This window comes from Vanellus vanellus (genome assembly GCF_965231255.1).
Source record: "Vanellus vanellus genome assembly, chromosome: 5".
Taxonomy (NCBI): domain Eukaryota; kingdom Metazoa; phylum Chordata; class Aves; order Charadriiformes; family Charadriidae; genus Vanellus; species Vanellus vanellus.
Genome location: NC_138910.1, coordinates 75,273,441 through 75,291,342, shown reverse-complemented (window position 1 = coordinate 75,291,342; position 17,902 = coordinate 75,273,441). Strand labels below are relative to the sequence as shown.

The following is a 17,902-nucleotide window of genomic DNA, read 5'->3' as shown; positions in this document are numbered from 1 at the left end:
CAGCACCTTATTAATACTTCTATTTGGTGAGTTGAGTACAACACTGGATACTAACAACCAATAACAACCCAGCCCTCTATCAGCTTTGATACTTATTCTCTTTTTATATTCATTTATATAAGAATAGCCATTTGCTAAATGACAAAAATGTGAGTATGTGACCCAGTACCATCATCTCTCCAACCCACTTTTAACAGAGAGCATTCCTACCTGCTAAGGCATCCCGGTAAAGTTGCACGAAATGGTTAAAGATGTCCTTAGGCAAACATTTCTCATCAGGCAAACACTGCAAGAGAATGACTATCTCTGACTGCCCCACTGCATGCATGCCTTTTGTAGTGAAACACCAGCACTTCCTATTCACATCTGCAGAGAGGAAAACATGTCAGAATAGAAGATCAGAATGTCATAAAATATGCCTGAATTTCACTACAGGAAGATAGCTCTTTCAAGAATCAGTTTTAGAGTACGTTTGGTTGTGATACCTGTCACACAGACAAATTAGGTTCTAAATCTGTTACCTTGCAAGCAAGCACATCCAAACCAAAAGCAGCTCAACAATTCCCAGTTTACAGCTAAGGAAGACTCAGAGCGTTACAGCTCCCTGTCAGATCATGAGATTACCACCACAGAGCAGACTTTTAGCAGTTTCTGTATCCAAATTAAAGGACAGGATTTAAATGGGAATGAAGAAACCTGGGAAAAGGCCAGGCTGTTGGCTGTGCGTATCATGATCCTGACAGCTAAACCAGTTTCAGACAGTGAAATCTGTCTCTTAAGATGGATAGCTGGATGTCAGGTGTTTTCATGAGACGTCACTGTGTTGTTCTGCTTCCATGAATGTTAGCAATGACACATGCTCTAAGCTTCACAATTGATTTGTTGAGAATACTAAGTTACTGAATTAAAATCTTTCATCTAATATGTATATATATGTGCATAGTAATCACATTTTTATATATATGTAAAAAATTGTACTGCTATTTAACCAGATGCTGAAAGGTTTATAAACACCACCTTAATTTATTGTTACGAACTTTTCGCAGAACCAAAACATTTTACTGCAAAATTGTCCTTCTCAATTTCTCAAACAATGTTTTATCCAGCAGAGATGAACTGAGGTACTAACATGAGAAGCCACCTGTATGCCTCCCCATTCATTCCTGGCTCCCTCAGCACATGTACGCCCACACGCACACAGTATAGAAAAGGACAGAAGTGATGCACAGCGGAACGGAACCTGCGTATTACTGTTAGATCCTATCTGCTTTTTCCAGAATGGGATGACAGGGAAATGAGGTAAGCAACCAAAGAGAGAACAAGTGACAAAATACTTTGCCCTACCAAGTCAGACAGGAGACACTGATCTCCAAACCTGAGACTGGAGGCTCTACCAGTCTAGTTCATATTTTCTACACAAAATTATCTGTATTGATGTCTAAAGCACTGGAAAGAGCCTTTTATAATTTAACTTAATATGGGTAAGCACAAGGTTTTCAATCCATGCACATTTTCAGAGACTATCCTACCAAATAATAATGCTGCTATTCCTACTACTAACATATATAACATTTCCCCTCTCATACCCCAAGCCTCCTTTAATAATAAAAACTTACAATTTACTATTTTTACCATGGACAGCAAATTAGCATTTAAAACAAATACAAGAGGGTCAGGGCCTCCATCCTCCAGCTGCTGCATGACAGAGATCTGAGAAGGTCTCTCTTCCACAGCATAGTCTATGAAAGAAACAAGTAAACACAAAGTGAAGTCCTCAACTTACTGGTACAGTACTCTACATTATAATCAGATAACCCAGATTCTGATGCTTTTAGCTTTTTTGATCTTTAAAAAAAAAAAAAAAAACAACTTAAGTATTGCTGGTTTGATTGATTGTTTCCTAGGGTGGTATTTTCAAACTTCAATAGCATTTACGTGCATAACTCCTGCACATCCTTTAAAAAAGTGCAGCTTGTTTTAGAAATTAACAATTTTTGGCATCAACTGGAGGAGAAAATGGAAATCAAATTGAGAAATATGTTGCAGTGTCAACTGAAATCCCAAATGACAAAGAAGTTAACAATTGTTATTTGTAACACAGTAAAGGACAAGAGCATCAGTCCTGGACTACTAACACCAATACATGGTCTATCCCTATGTCACATAACTTACACTTTCTGTGCACTAGCTACTTGGAAGATAACAAATGGGGGAACATTATATAAAACATTTTTTTTATAAATCATAGAAGGTCCAAATCCAGTGTAAAATGGGTCCCAATATGAAACTTCAAAGATGTCTGTAGTGTCGCTCTATGATTAGACCCAGATGACTAGCAAATTAAAATTTTTCATCCATGTGATTATAATGTACTCTGCATTTAAGCTTTAACAAAAAATAGTTACACTGATGAAAACAGATTTTGAAAGAATTGTATTGCCTGTCCAGCTAAATTTATCCAGAAAGAAAGGTAATTTTGCTTTCTAATATGAAAAATATTTTTGGAATAATTTAAAATAAAATTAGAATATCAGAAGTAAAATGCTGCAAAGAAAATCCAGTATGTGACAGCATATGAAAGAAAATCAACTTAGCATAGAAAATACGATTTATTTGAGGTTATCTATATAAAAGCTGAAAAGTATACTGTAGTTTCACTCCTCTTTTGTGGAGGAGACTGAATAATCAGGCACCCACATGAACAGCTAACACAGGATGGAACAGATTTGTTTTGAAATTAAATGCTGCTCACATTTTGGTTTTGACACTATCCTGCAATAGAAGGTTACTTCCAGCTTAACATTAGAAATGCACTCTATCAGCAAAACATTTAACAGGAATAAAAAATCAAAGATGAAAAAATAAGTTAATCAGGAATGTATTAAAGGATGTCATGAATTAGACTGTGGAAAGCAATTGTCAGATAAACGAATACATAATTTTTTTTTAACCTTTTAAAAATTAGTTTTTATTTTTTATGAATTCTCCTCCATTTGGATGAACTGGGAGGGGACACCACAATTACTAAAAGCTTCACTTTGGGCCAAGATGTGCAATAGTGCTGTTGAATGCAGCGCTTGCGGATGCCTCACAGAGCGGATGTTCCAAGAGAATTTCAGAGAAAGGAAGCATGAATATTCATAAGGCTAATTAAAATGTATCTCTGTGTGAAACATTCCCCACAGTCCGATTAGCAAAGAAATTAGCACATATTTCTGGACTGAAGTTAATTTTCTTTTGGCTTTGTGTTTTACTTCTTATAGTAATTTCATTGCAAGATTGGGTTCTTTCGGGATGCTAATAAGAATCCATGGTGCAAAAGAGCGTCACAACATTTAGCCATGAGTTCTTACTGTGAATTTCTTCAAATACCAGCATATTGCCAGCATCTTATTTTTAAAATTAACACAGTAACTATTAGGTTAATTGCAAATGGTAAGCATAAAAGCTAGCTGCCAAATTATACCCTCACCTCCTTTTACTCCAGTGGAGATGAGAATTGGAGGAAGACCATCTTCAGGAATTAGATTCATTGCACTGCCAACAGGACTGCCAACCTGAGTTATATTTCCCGAGAATATAGAAGCGTTATCAGTCTACAAGAAGCAAACAACAAAAAAGGACAACATTACACAAGTAATAAAAATGTAAGAACTGGATGACTAGATTACTAGACGTAGGTTGGAGTCTGTGTCTGCTGGAGAACCAGAAGCACCAAGTAATTTGGCTCTTCAACAATAGATAATCATGGGATGACTCCTGTATGTGAACTATTACTAAAAAGTCTGCTTAGACAGAGATGGCACCTCCCTTCTCTAGCACCACACATACCCATTTTCTTACAAAATCTAAATGTACCTATGCCCTTCTGAACTTTTTGCAAAGTCTCAAATCCACTTATATGGGGTGTGGTGGATTTAACATTGTTAGATTATATCTGCACTTTCCTGCATACATCATTTCATGAGAAGTCTCAAACAAAATATTCTTCTGCTTTATGCTACAACAATCTTATTATTTCAAACTCCTTACTGACCATGACTCAGCTTTTTTAAAACGTGTGTTACACAAATATCCTTCATACACAGGCTGTACAGCCAAACGCTAGCACACAGACTTCAAACATTGCTTAGTGCTCTGCCCCATAATAGTTCATTTCAGTTCAAAATATATGGTTGTTTCGGCACTCTGCAAATATTAAAATACGTGAGGACACTTGCTACACAACATACTAAGACAAGCCCCAACAGATTTCCTAGATCAGTCTTACTGCAATCACCATAGAAGCTAATATACTATTCATGACCAAAGCAAGCATGGTATTTTGAGCAGTGAATAGCGTAACACTGCCGTACTTCTGCTGATGAAGTGTTGTTGGTCACGGGCTTTGATGGATCATGCGACACTGCTAAGGTTCCTGTGGAAGTCGTCCCAGCCACTGTCAGTTTTGTTGCATCGGCAACTTCTCCATTGGGTAATATCCCATCAGCAAACCAAACACGCCTTTGTTCTCTAGGTTGAGCCACTGGAGAGAACATAAAAAAATAGGATTTCAGATCTCACAGCAACATTAGCTGGAAAATTTTAGTACAGAAGAGCAAAACGGAAAAAAAAAAAAAATAGAAATGTGGACTGGAGGGGACTTAAGACATCATTCCCTATGGCAGCATCATGTATAAACACATCCACTGAGAATAGTTTACTCGTCCTTAAAAACCTGATGTCCCCACTGAGGCAGGAATATCACAACTGGCATTAGCTAGAGTATTCGGAATGGATGAAGTGCAGATATTCTTTTCAAATTCTCGCTACAGGTTAAATTGAAAGAAAAAAGTAGTCTTACCTTCTGCTCCAGGATGCTTTAAAACTCCCACAGGTACCATGACAGTGGGAGGCGGAGAGCTCAGGGCGCCCGAGGCCTGAGCCTGCTGCAAAGGAGGGATAGTAGAACAGTATTCAGCGGGATTGTTAGGGTTAGGACTCTGGCTTGAGGCACTCATCATGTTCTCCCAGGCTTGAGCTAAAGCAAACAAAGAACAAGAAACATGAGCACAGAGGAAGGTATCTAACAGTCCAAAAACTGTGTTAGGTTCTCAGCTACAGTAGGTATGCACCCTTCCACTTTCCAAAGACCATGTCTCTTACTTTATTTAAAAGCCCAGGAGACTATAATTAAGCAAGAAAATGCATAGCGGGAGGAGAAAAAGCAATGGTCCTGTGCAATAAAAATATCAGTTCGTACAGACATATTTTCTGAAAATTGTAACAATACACTTTGACCTGAATGATGCTTAGTTCCTCATGCTTCATTTTGTTTCCTCTTCAAAGGTTTAACTGAAAACACTCAATTCTTATATATATATTTATCACACTGTGTGAGCAGATGGACATTCTTATTACAAACATTGTATAACCTACAGGACACTTGAGCAGATTTATGTTTTGTATATGAGAAAAAGCACCTTGCATTTCTTTATATCCAGGGCAGATCAGTACAGATCAACAACTTATACTCTTAACTACAAAAAAAGCCCTTATGCTGTTAATTCTGAAGGCATGACTTGAGCCTTAATTCAATTGCCCATACAATAACACATAAAACTTCTTTGTCAACAACATCCATCACAGGGAAATGTCTCCTCTAGCTAGTGTAAAAGTCTGTATCTCCACAGTACCACTTCTTTTTCATCTACAAGAAAGGCTTGTAGCTACGCAAAATACCAGAAAATTCATGTGTGCTTGCACCTTCAACCATATTAGTACGTTACAAATAAATGCGTTCCTCTAGTCAGGCATAAATATCACGCCACCTAAGCTTTCAGAGCAGCTATAAAGCCTGAATAAATCATGTGCATATTTGGGTTTCTTTGGCTATGAATTGTCAGAAGACCAAGGTGAAAATAAGACCAAAAAAACTCAAACAGAACACAACAGAACACAAACCTCTCCTGCTTCCTCCCATCAACCTGCAAAACCAATAGAGTGAAATGCCTGCCAATGGAAAAGGTATTAACATTGCCATTTGAGAAGATTAATTAAAATGAAGTATCTTTAACAGCAATCTGTATTCTTTTAGAAATAAGTGTGTTAAAAACGCACAAACAAAAGTTACATCTCTAGGATCCCTTTATTAGAGAAGTCATAACATCATAAAAGAACATTTTTAAACCTTTCTCTAAATCAAGCAAAGTTACAAGTCAGCGTATCTACCAATTGAAAATACAGTAAAAATAGCATTTGAAACTTTATTAAACACATAGCCTGACCATGGAAAAGTGCCAGAAAACATACAGCCCTCCCCACACACCCCAGTGAAACACAAACCAGACACCGAGCAACCAAATGAAATAACTACTTTTAAAGTGCAATTCCTTCCCCTGGTTCCAAGACCGTGCAAAGATTAATGCTTAACCTGCTGCACTGCGTGGAAAAAAACCCAAACCTGTACTGACAAAGAAACTGCAAGGATCAGGAAGGATCAGATATGATCAGGCTACAGGTTAACTAACCAGTAACCAAAAGCATCATCACAAAGCACTGCAGCAGGGATAAAAACAGAGGCGCAGCCTGGGGCAAGTACACCCAAGTATGCAGGCAGCACTCTCCCTATAATAAGCCAAGTGGTGGTGTCACTGTTTGCTGCCATTAATGTGCATCCGTCCTGGCAACAGGACAGAAAGGCTTTTAAAAGGAAATCATTATAATATGATCAATTTTATTATGCCTTTTTACAAGAACACTTCTGGTTTCAACTGAAATATTTTCAGATTCTTCCCTTCCCCCAGATGAAAGCAAATCCTACTCATGAACAAAAGGAACCACCTATTTTTTGCCAGGTGTATGTGTAATCCCTTGTTTTTGTACACCTTGAAATATGCTAATTTCTCCATCTCAAAATGACCCCTTCAACGTTATCATCAGGACTTGGATTTAATTTCTAGATATTACAACCTACAATTTCCTGTCACCTTATACATTTGGCCTACAGTAAAGAATTATTAATAATTAAAACCTCTCACTGCAAACTGATTAATCTTTAATCTTTGTGAAACAGAAAAAATTTATTCCAGTTTAATAACAGAAACTGTCTACTAATTTTGGACGGTCATTTCAAGACTAGGAACTCTGTTACTTTCAACCGAACCTGCATAACACTGAACTTCTTTGGAGAAAAAAATAAAGCTGTGAGCTTCTAAGTTTAGTTAGATGATAAACAAATTAACAGATCTTTCTGAAAACAGCAGCCCAAGTAATCTACTATACAGTAATATGTAAAGATACCATCAAAATTACCTTGTCTGAACACTGACATAAACCAGAATTTTCCTAGTTCTTGGTTAAAACTACAGCAGCAATCTTTTATCAGAGTCTCCAAAGTTTAACTAAACATTTGCAGCAATGGAGGTTCCATAACTGTTCAATAATTATCAGGATAGTTAGTTATCCTATATAACATTTAAAAGTTTGTATTTAGAACCTGAATTTGTCTGACTTCTCATTCTACCTTCTACCATTCTACATGTCAGACCTCCTTCTACAATTGAAGTAACTTCTGTCATCAAGTTTCAGTTATTCAGATATATATTTACACCCCAAGATCAAGTCATGTATTCACCTTTTCATTAATAAACCAAAGACCCAGTGCTCGGAATTTCACAAGATGAGACAGATTTTCTCATCATTTAAGTACTCACATGGATTCTCTCTCAACCTAATTAATTTTCCTACTTTCTCAATTCAAGACAAAAACCGAACATCAAGTCTTTCAGCAACAGCTGTCTCAGCGTCATGGAAATAAGTCCACTGAACAGCATAATGACCCAAAGGTAACTGCCAGCTCAGGAAGTTCTTGAAATTTTCATAATCCTCAAGATACAGTGGGAAGAATACTCCATGTTTGCCCATATTTATACCACATATCTAAAGTGTTAATATTATAAAGGACAAAATAAAAAAACAGGTTCCGTGGCCCTTTGGTCAAAACCCACACAGTCTTTCCTTACACCAAGCAGAGGTAATATAACTTCTCGTTTGTTCTACTTGTTAACTTCATAACTCTTGTGACTTCTTTCATATATCCCATGGTCACATCAGGCTTTTAACCACAGCACCATCCTGGATTTGACAGACTCTCCAGTAATGTGCCCAAAGCAATAATCCAAACTCAGTTATAGAATCATAGAATGGTTTAGGTTGGAAGAGACCTTGAAATATTGAATTCCAACCCCCTCGCCATGGGCAGGGACACCTCCCACTAGACCAGGTTGCTCAAAGCCCCATCCAGCCTGGCCTTACATACCTCCAGGGATGGACCCTCCATAACTTCTCTGGGCAACCTCTTCCAGTGCCTTACCACCCTCAAAGTGAAAAATTTCTTCCTACTATCTAATCTAAATGTGCCTTCCTCCAGTTTGAAGCCATCCCTCCTTGTCCTATCGCTACATGCCCTAGTAAAAAGTCCTTCCCCAGCTCTCCTGTAGGCCCCTTTTAGGTACTGGAAGGCCGCAATAAGATCTCCCTGGAGCCTTCTCTCCTCCAGGCTGAACAACCTCAACCCTCTCAGCCAGTTGTCCACATCTGTGGATAGGTTTTCAGATAAGACCTCCTACTCTAGCACCAAGGAGTTAAGGAGGAAGAAGAGTCAGATTAATTCCCAATTTCCCATAGCGCATTATCTAGAAGAGGCACAACTGCATTACTCTTCTCTTTGGCAATCCATACAAAAGTGTAACAGGTTATCCACTCAGACATCAAAGGACAGAAAGTAGGCTCCTGAATTAAAAACAAACCAACCAACCAACCAAAACAACGACAACAACAACAACAAAAAAAACAACAAAAATGACAGTTTCTACAATCCTGGTACAGCACTCACAAATGAAAGCTTCCAAACTCATCACAACCCTACCAGTTTTTGCCTTCTGTTAATCATGCACCTGGGGAGGAATAACCCCATGCACCAGTACAGGTTAGGGGCTGACCTGCTGGAAAGCAGCTCTGTGGAAAGGGACCTGGGAGTCCTGGTGGACATCAGGATGACCATAAGCCAGCAATGTGCCCTGGTGGCCAGGAAAGCCAATGGCATCCTGCAGTCCATCAAGAAGAGTGTGGCCAGCAGGTCGAGGGAGGTTATCCTCCCCCTCTACTCTGCCCTGGTGAGGCCACACTTGCAGTACTGTGTCCAGTTCTGGGCTCTCCAGTTCCAGAAGGACAGGGAACTGCTGGAGAGGGTCCAGCAAAGGGCTACAAAGCTGATTAGGGGATTGGAGCATCTTTCTTACGAAGAAAGGCTAAGGGACTTGGGTTTTTTAGTCTGGAGAAGACTGAGGGGGTATCTTATCAATGCTTATAAATACTTAAAGGGAGGGTGCCAGGGGGATGGGAACAGTCTTTTTTCAGTGGTGCCCAGTGACATGACAAGGCACAAACTTGAGCATAACATCTTAACATGAGGAGGAACTTCATTACTTTGAGGGTGGCAGAGCACTGGAAGAGGCTGCTCAGGGAGGTGGTGGAGTCTCCCACTCTGGAGACATTCAAAACCCACCTGGACGGGTAGGTGACCCTGCTCTGGCAGTGGGGTTAAACTGGATGATCTCCAGAGGTCCCTTCCAACCCCTATCATTCTGTGATATTTACTTTAGGAATTGCCATGCTCCACAGGAATTCCACACTGATCTCGCAGAGACCTTTGCTGTTGTAGCATACTTACCTATACAAACAAAGTATTTTGAGGTTTGTTTGTTGGTTTTTTTTAAATACCACCACTGCAACTCAACACAAAGCCAGTGAAGCACTACATCTCAGATTCTCTTTCCACTTACCATTCATCAGTACTGAATGGCAGATTACACAGACTCTAGCTTCCTTTCGATCCATGTACAGCAACTTGCACTTCAGGCTACAACATGCCGCACAAAAAACCTGGAACCAAAGGGGAAAAAACTTAAGTGTTGTTCAAAAATATGTGATGAACCGATGAATTCAGACAAGAGAATATTTGTAAAGCTCTAGACATGCAAAATAAGGAGGTAAATTACCAGTATTTTCCCATTAAAGCCACAGTGACTAATACCTGCCCAGGGTGCCTTTCCTACTAATCCTGATGAAGCAGTATTATATGGAACACATAAATGCATGTTGTACTGATACTGCACAGTGGTGTTTCTAAAATATGTCTGGCATAAATGACAATGGGTTAGTAAATTCCTACCACTTTACAAACCCTCACAGAATTAACAATTTAGGAATTAATTTCAGTTTTAGAAAAAGCATGAGTACTGTCTAGAATTAACTATGTTTAAATGCACAAGTTTTCTCTACATAAGAGATTGCTGTGGCACAGACTAATTCAAACAACTCATTTTTATTTGCAGCAGAGCAAATAATCTGTATTAGCAACTCTAGCTTTTTAATATTTTCACATATAACAAGCTATTCTTCAGTTGGGACTAAAGTGAATGTATCAAAATATTTTAAGTGTTTGACATATAAAATGACATCTAAAAAAGCTGACTGACATAGGTACTGCAAGAAAATCTTGCTCCATTTATATATTTTTTTAAAAAACAGCTCATATTTACATGATTACAAACACTACAGCATCACAACACTAGAGAGAAATTAAGAACTGCATTTTACGCACACTGGCTGCTAAGGGGGGATCCAGTGCAAAATCCCCAGGAGAACAACCTGCTGCGGAGATGCAGTTGCATTGCTAGCACTTCTCACCTGAACCAGCTCTAACAATTCCCCAGTCCTGGGCAGGAAACAGTGATGAGGCTTCCTCCAGACAAGCAAAACCATAAAACATGAGCCTGGCTTGTGCACCAAAACAAACACTTGCATGCAGATATGATCCTACAATAACAATTGCAATCTCAAAATCCTGCAGAACAGACAAATCAGGGTGCCCTAATGATTTCTTATTTCTTTTAAAGAATATTTTCTTTGTTTAAAAAAAACAGCATTTCTTCAGCGTTATTATTCAGGTGACATGAAGATACTGACGAATACCCATTTCATGCAGAAAGGTAATGTCACACTCAGGAGATCTAGAAACAGCAGCAGCTGCCTAACAAATGAGTTCAGATATCAAGAGAGAATTTAAAATTTTAATTATAGGTGGATATTATAGCTACAATTCACTATGCGTTACTGTGTTCTGTAATGCTTTCTTAATCAAAAAAATTATTCCATCATCACTTCAACAGCAGTATTTCTGTAATATAGACAAGAAACCAAATAGGATTCTCATATATATCTATATGCAAACCTAACTAAATTTCAACCAAGTTAAAGATCACACCAAATTACGACCACTTTGCAGCCTTTTAGTGGCAAGTGTTTAAAATAAGCACATATAAAATAAGCTCTGTGATCACCATGAGAGCTGAAAATCGAATGTGAAGAAAGAGCTCACCTTGTCTCATTTCAAGCAGTTTTAATGTTTCCTAATTATGTCAAATTAAACATGTCAGAAACAAAATATAAGTGTGTAGACACTGGCATTTTCATGCAAAAATTAAATCAACCCTTCCACATATGTAAAAACTTTTTTAAAAAAACCAAACAAACAAAAAAAAAAACAAAAAAAAAAACAAACCCAAATATACTTTAGAAATCTGATTTCTACATTTACACCTTAACCCAATTTACAAACATTCTAGGGAATATTAATAACATATTTTAGAGACATTTGACATCATTTCAGTTCTCTGGGAGAAACTTCCAGTCAGAAGTTCAGTATTGAACACTGAAAAGTCAGTATCTTCAATCACAAATGAAGGACCATCACAAATTAATATCTAATTTAGGACCCTTTATCTAACAACACATCATGCATTCAGCAAAGCTCCCAAGTGCAACGATCTAAATATTAAAAGAGAAAATAAACACAATGACAGAATATCCACCCCTCCTCTCTCAGGCTGCATCAGGCTTCTAACAGTAGTAATGCAGAGGAAGAACACAGGCTAGCGCAACTGACAATTCAGTCTTGTTATTAACAATCACCAAGTAATTATCTCAGTATTTCATGTTATAAAAAATAACATAGCAGTGTCAAAGCAAGTTTTTATGTTACTAGGCTTTTCGGGTTCACTGGGAGTTGTTAAAGCACTAGTTGCTAGGGGTTTTTTTTTTGTATTTTAGTGGAAAAATATAGTTTTGGTTGTCAGTAAAAAGATGACATACAAATATTCTGTTTCTCCTATCAAGGATGATTGTTTCATCTGACAGTAGAGAATAAATACATACATAATGTAAAATTTATGAATGTGTTCAGACACATTTTTCAGGTTCTTAGTTTTAATTCAAAATTTACTGGAAGTAAAACCTCCCCTGAGGTTCATATCTTCCATTAATTTTGCAATTATTATCCTGAAATTAAAAACTGAGACAGACTTCCCAGGTGCCACTCAACTATTTTTAAATGCAATTTTCATTCCCAAATGAAACACATTCACCCCTACTACAATGTTTTGCCATGCTGCTAATAAAACTTAAAAAAACCCTGTTGTGCTAAAGCTTGTGTTCAAAAATATCTAGTCCTGTGACTCCTAGAAACAACTAACTGCAAGAGCTGAAGACACAGTCTCCCCTGTTCTTTAAGTGAGATTCAAACATTTAATAGAAACAGTGGAAGCGTCACTCTGATTCAGCACCATAGGCACATGGTGAACATGACTTGCTTTGGGAATGGTTATCTTAATCAGAAAGCACAAGCAGACAGCTGAGAATAGCTATGTCTCAAGCAACTACAGCTAGATTCATTAAAGCTTGCCTGTTAAAGACTTTGGTCTCTTTTCTCCCAGAATCATTACAGGAATTAACTGTTGTAAAGCAATTTGCAGTAAGTGCTAAGTATTATTTGACCTATACTGATTCTTAGCATTTATTAATAAGTGCCTTTTTGTTAGAGAAAAAAACATATGAAGGCATGAAATACCAGAATTTTCTGCCACATCTGTCAACTGCACATGTGCAAATTTGGTCCAGATAAAATTTAGCTAACAAAGGCTTCTAGAAACAAGTCGTTCTGAGGATCATTGTAAGAACACTGGGAGAATATTAAATACTAATATGTGATGTATTTTTCACATCTGAGAAACAAGTTTGTCTACAGAGCAGAGGGACCTTTTATTTTATCCGTTCCCCACATATCATCCAAAACAATGCTGGTTGTTCTTCTCAAGGCTTGTCTTCAGGAGTTTAAAAAAACAAAAGAAAAAAACCCACACTACATTTCTTGGCCTTGCTCTATCTGTGCATGTTTTATCCATTTTGTTTACAGATATTTTCATTTTTTCATTTGTGCAATTCAGGGCTTCAGTCATTACAGGGAAGTAATTAAATCCAAGCAATGAATGTGTTTAAAATACAAAAATAAAAATAAAACATTACTATATATTAAAATTGTAGTCACATTTGTTAAACTCATAAAGAACAAAAGAATTACCTGAATAACTGACAGTGTAAGTTAATATATCAAAGCTAAAATGATGGACATTCCTTTAAGTTATATGCCTTACAGATTCTCCTTAACTGCAGTGAGAAAAAGATTAAGCCCTTTGATATTAATCAAAAAGTACACAAAAGGTAGTCATGTACCTCATATGATGCTTATTGATCTGTGGTTATTAGCTCCACATCAGGACTTCCACTGCAACCAACCTGCAAGAGGATGGGCAGAAGCAAGCAACTGGAAGTCCTGGACCAGTGTACGATGAATGTCTGCTTATCTTTTAAAAGTGTCTTGGGAAAGATTTTTCAGCATGTCTCAAAATCAAATTTGAATAAAATCTACTTATCAGTGCAGTGAAGAGATTGAGTGCTATGCATTTAGGTTACCAAAGGGACACAATGGGACACATTTCTCCTAGGCTGCTTCCAGAAACAGGTGGCATAAGGATTTGAGCTTTCCAGATATATTTGCTTCTTTTAGGTCCTTTGCTAAGTCATTCTGCTTCCCTGCACTCTTACGGTAGCAAAAGATACCACCCATAGCAGTCAGGAGGTCTTTCAAGCAACTTCAGAAACCTTTGCACAGAGCCTAAATGAACCAAAGTTGCTTTTACTCTAGTTATCAGTGGGCTTTAGTATTTCTTTCCATCTTAAAAATATTCACGAATATCTACTTGACAAGAGTGTTAGTTTACCACTTTTGAATCATCATATTTTTTCCTAAGTTCCTACCTCCCATGTGCCACTGACTTTTATTTCAGTAACAAGATATTTGGAAATACTTTATAAGCTAATCATTTACCATAAACTTGCCACATAAGAATTTGTGTTGACCTACCATATATAAAACGTTAAAAAAAAAAAAGTCAACGATAAAATATTTCTTACACAACACAAAATGACACAAAAAATATGTTTTAGTTGTCTTCATTACAAAATTTCTCACCATGTGTACATATATCAGGTTACAGACAATTTACTATATTTTTTCCCAGGAGCAAATGTATATTCTTCAAAATAATGTATGCAATATGAGAAAAGTTAGTAAAGAAGACTTAAAAGAACAGAGTTGATCAGTCATCTAAACCAGCAGGAACACCAGTAATTCAACAGCACACTTCCAATTCCCATCAATATGTTTCCATATCTTTAACAGGATTATTGATGCAGTAATTTCTGCAAACTACTTTCCCACGCTTAGCCATTTTATAGCAGTTCTACGTGAATCCAATGATGCTGATTGTTGCAACCAACTAATACACTGCTCATACAGACTAATAATTCTTTCAGTTATAAATAACAATTAGTTATTCTCTATGACAACCCTAAACAGATTTCAGCTTAGAAACTCCTTTTTTTCTTTCACAAATAAAACAGGTCTTTTTAGGAAGAGATGTCACAGGTTAATTATAGCCAGTGGCTTAGGAAGTCCTCTGATTTGATTTTAAGCACTATCAGGGAAAAAAGGGTGCTTTGAGCTTATTCACAGAATACAAACTTACCTTCCCACAAGCTCTGCAATGATGCCTTCTTTTGGTGAATGTAAATCTGGCCTCGCATTTCATACAGTTTGGTGCTTGAGAATCTGGAACCCAGACTGGAGCCACCTCACCCAAAGTCGTAAAAGGCTTTCTGGCTGGAGCTCCAAACTGACCAGCTCTGAGATCATTATCTGGACTATCTGGGGCTACTGCAAGGCACGGACTACTAGAGACTCCAGATTCATACTCTTCCAAATGTTCCCCATTAGTATCAGTAACAGAAGCATTTAAAGATGTTCCACCAGGAAACACATCTGCTGTATCCCCTAATTGTGTCTTACCAAAGACGTTTTTGTTTTTACTATTACCTCCACAATTTGGGGGAACAAGATCATTTTGTAAGTGGTCTGATAATGGCTTCGGAATCTGCAGTTTAAGATTTGTAGGTTGTTTAGGTCTTGCACCACCAAAAGGAACACTGATAGACTGCAGATTAGTCACCGGTTTTGGTGAAGTTTGCCCTTGCATGGATGAAACCTGACTACAAAGATTACGTAAATAATTTTTCTTTATGTGGTCACCAGTGCTGTTTAAAATAAGACCGCTCCCTTCTGTGGTCTCATTTCCTCTCTGTTCATAAATGTTAGCGTAACATTCTGACTTGCTCTCCTCTATCTCCTTTTCCTCTGTTACTGAGTCTTCCTTGGAAGGTAAAGTCTTTGGAACATGAGCAACAACTGGGTTCTGCATTCCATAGGAATCACAACCATTAGACAGAGAGCTTTCTGCTGATGTAGCCATCACATCAGAGAGACTGGGCCCTTCGAGCTCACCTATACCATTCCCTTTTAAGTCTATGCCTGCCTCCATCGTCCCGTCTCCACCTTCTTTACTATTACTGCATGCCTCATCAGGCTGTTTCATCTGCAAAAGTCTTTCATTTTCTCCCAGAGTTTGCGTATTATTCATCTCATTCAACTTTGTCAGTTTCCAATTAGCCATCTCCTGAGATTCAGGGTAACACTCTGCCACGCCGAGCAATTCCGTTGTGCCAAGATTTTTATCACATTCAATGACGTTGCTTTCAATGGCACTAGCATCCTCAGGGGCAAAGTGTTCTGCAACAAGTTCCTTGCAATTGCCACTTCCAGCCACATTAGGTCGACAGGCTTCAGTGAGCCCAGATAGCCTAGACTGTAACTGTTGCGTTGGTTCCTGTTCCATGATTAAGCTTCCATTACTTGAACCAGAAGAAGAGTTTTTAGCTTCTAGATCCGTTCTCTGAGGAATGGCTTTACTAGTAAAATTTTCAACTGATACACAATTTTCTTGCATTTTAACGGTACCATCAACTGGTGTCTGCAAGAGAGTCACTGCATTAATCCCTGTAGTTGTAGCTTCTGAAAACAGTGAATCCTTACTCATATTAAAATCATCCTTTAATCGAGAGGAGGGGCATGCAACGGTCAGGCTTTCAGATGAAGCATTAATCAAATGACTTACAGAGTCATCTTCAGTGCACAGCCGATTTACTTGCTTTTCTGTATCTGTATCTTTTTCCACGGATCCATTTACAGTAACACTAAACTGCTCACTCTGTCGGTTTTCATTATCCAGTGTAATGCTAATAGTGTTCATTAGGGACTGACTGTTGTAATTTTTACAATCCAGCAAATCGCCACTTTGTAGTGTTCTTCTGTCGCAGTTATGCATGACTGCCACCACTAGTACATTTTTCTCCTCTGGCAAGCAAGCTATATTTCCACATTTCTTTTCTCCTGTTTCCACAGTGTTACACTGATCATCCCGATTACTATTTCTTTTAATCAATTGATCTTCTGCTGCTGCCTGATCGTCAATCCACATGACTGGGGTCTCTGGGCTTATGCTAAAATCCTTTCCATTAGCACAGTGATCCCCCTCTCCTGTTGGTGTAGTCACTGAATGAGACAAGGAGAAAGACTTTAATCTCTGTTGACATTCATTAGGAGTTGTAGCTTCATTCACATTGGCCACGGTAGGGTTAAATGACAGACGACGAGAAGGCGGATCTAGAATCTGATTCCACTTTGCACCCAATAGTGCAGGTGAAACAGCGGCATCTGAAAAAGTGTTTAAATAAGAGAACTTACTGTCCTATTAATGCTACAGGTTCTCTTAACTTTGTTGCATTTGAATACCCCAAATATAAATGTAGAGATGTTCAAATACAGGTACAACAGTAAAACACATCGGCCATAACTAACATCCTTGGTCAACCATTAGTAGTGCAATTGCATAACGTTTCTGGAACTTTAGAAGTTTAGAGCTACATCAATTACTACCAGGTTGAATTTGCACAAGCAACTTTAAACTATTGATTAATATTCTTTAGACAGTTAGAAATGCCTAGAAAGGTTCCCACTCCCATAAAATGTTCAACTTCCTTGACAGCACAGAAGTAGCAATTAGACTAAGAAAAAATATAACTTTCAGTATATGATTTATGAGACCCAATAAAACGTTTCTATGCTCGAGTTTCCCAAAACTGCAAAAGAAGCTTAAAATAAGTTTTGCCTAATTTGTTTAAAATAAATGATTAAAATATTGCCACTGAGATTAAGCTTCAGAAAACCTTTCTTTAAATAGTCATTTTCTATTACTCTTTTTCTATTAAATGAGTAAGAAATTTTAAAAACATAAACTAGATGAATGGAAACAGAAGAGAATACTACTAACAAATACTGAAGACACACCATGCAAAATAGACATATGTTTTTTGCAAGTTCTGAGATTAATTTGCAGCTCAAAACCAAAAGGTTATCACAGGTCTCTCCCTTTTCAATAGTGTTCTCTGTAGAATATATCTAATGAGCATCTACGATCTTGTTCAAAATTACTCACCTTCGTTTTGCTCAAATTCATCTAAAACCTTATCGAGGTTATATGCCTCTGCTTGGAAATAGTTCTCCATTTGT

The 17,902-nt window shown here is 37.7% G+C and overlaps 1 protein-coding gene across 1 annotated transcript in view; it reads right to left on the bottom strand.

Annotated features, from left to right (window-relative positions):
• Positions 1–17,898, bottom strand: part of ZFYVE9 (zinc finger FYVE-type containing 9) — a gene marked incomplete at its 5' end in the record, with an annotated part of 39,754 nt that extends 21,856 nt beyond the window's left edge. The window contains 8 exons of the mRNA XM_082483419.1: positions 211–366; positions 1,617–1,739; positions 3,473–3,596; positions 4,356–4,525; positions 4,844–5,020; positions 9,825–9,924; positions 14,967–17,047; positions 17,829–17,898. Of these exons, the coding sequence (XP_082339545.1) occupies positions 211–366; positions 1,617–1,739; positions 3,473–3,596; positions 4,356–4,525; positions 4,844–5,020; positions 9,825–9,924; positions 14,967–17,047; positions 17,829–17,898 (3,001 nt within the window). The remainder of the gene's footprint in view (positions 1–210; positions 367–1,616; positions 1,740–3,472; positions 3,597–4,355; positions 4,526–4,843; positions 5,021–9,824; positions 9,925–14,966; positions 17,048–17,828) is intronic.
• Between the last annotated feature and the right edge of the window lie 4 nt (positions 17,899–17,902).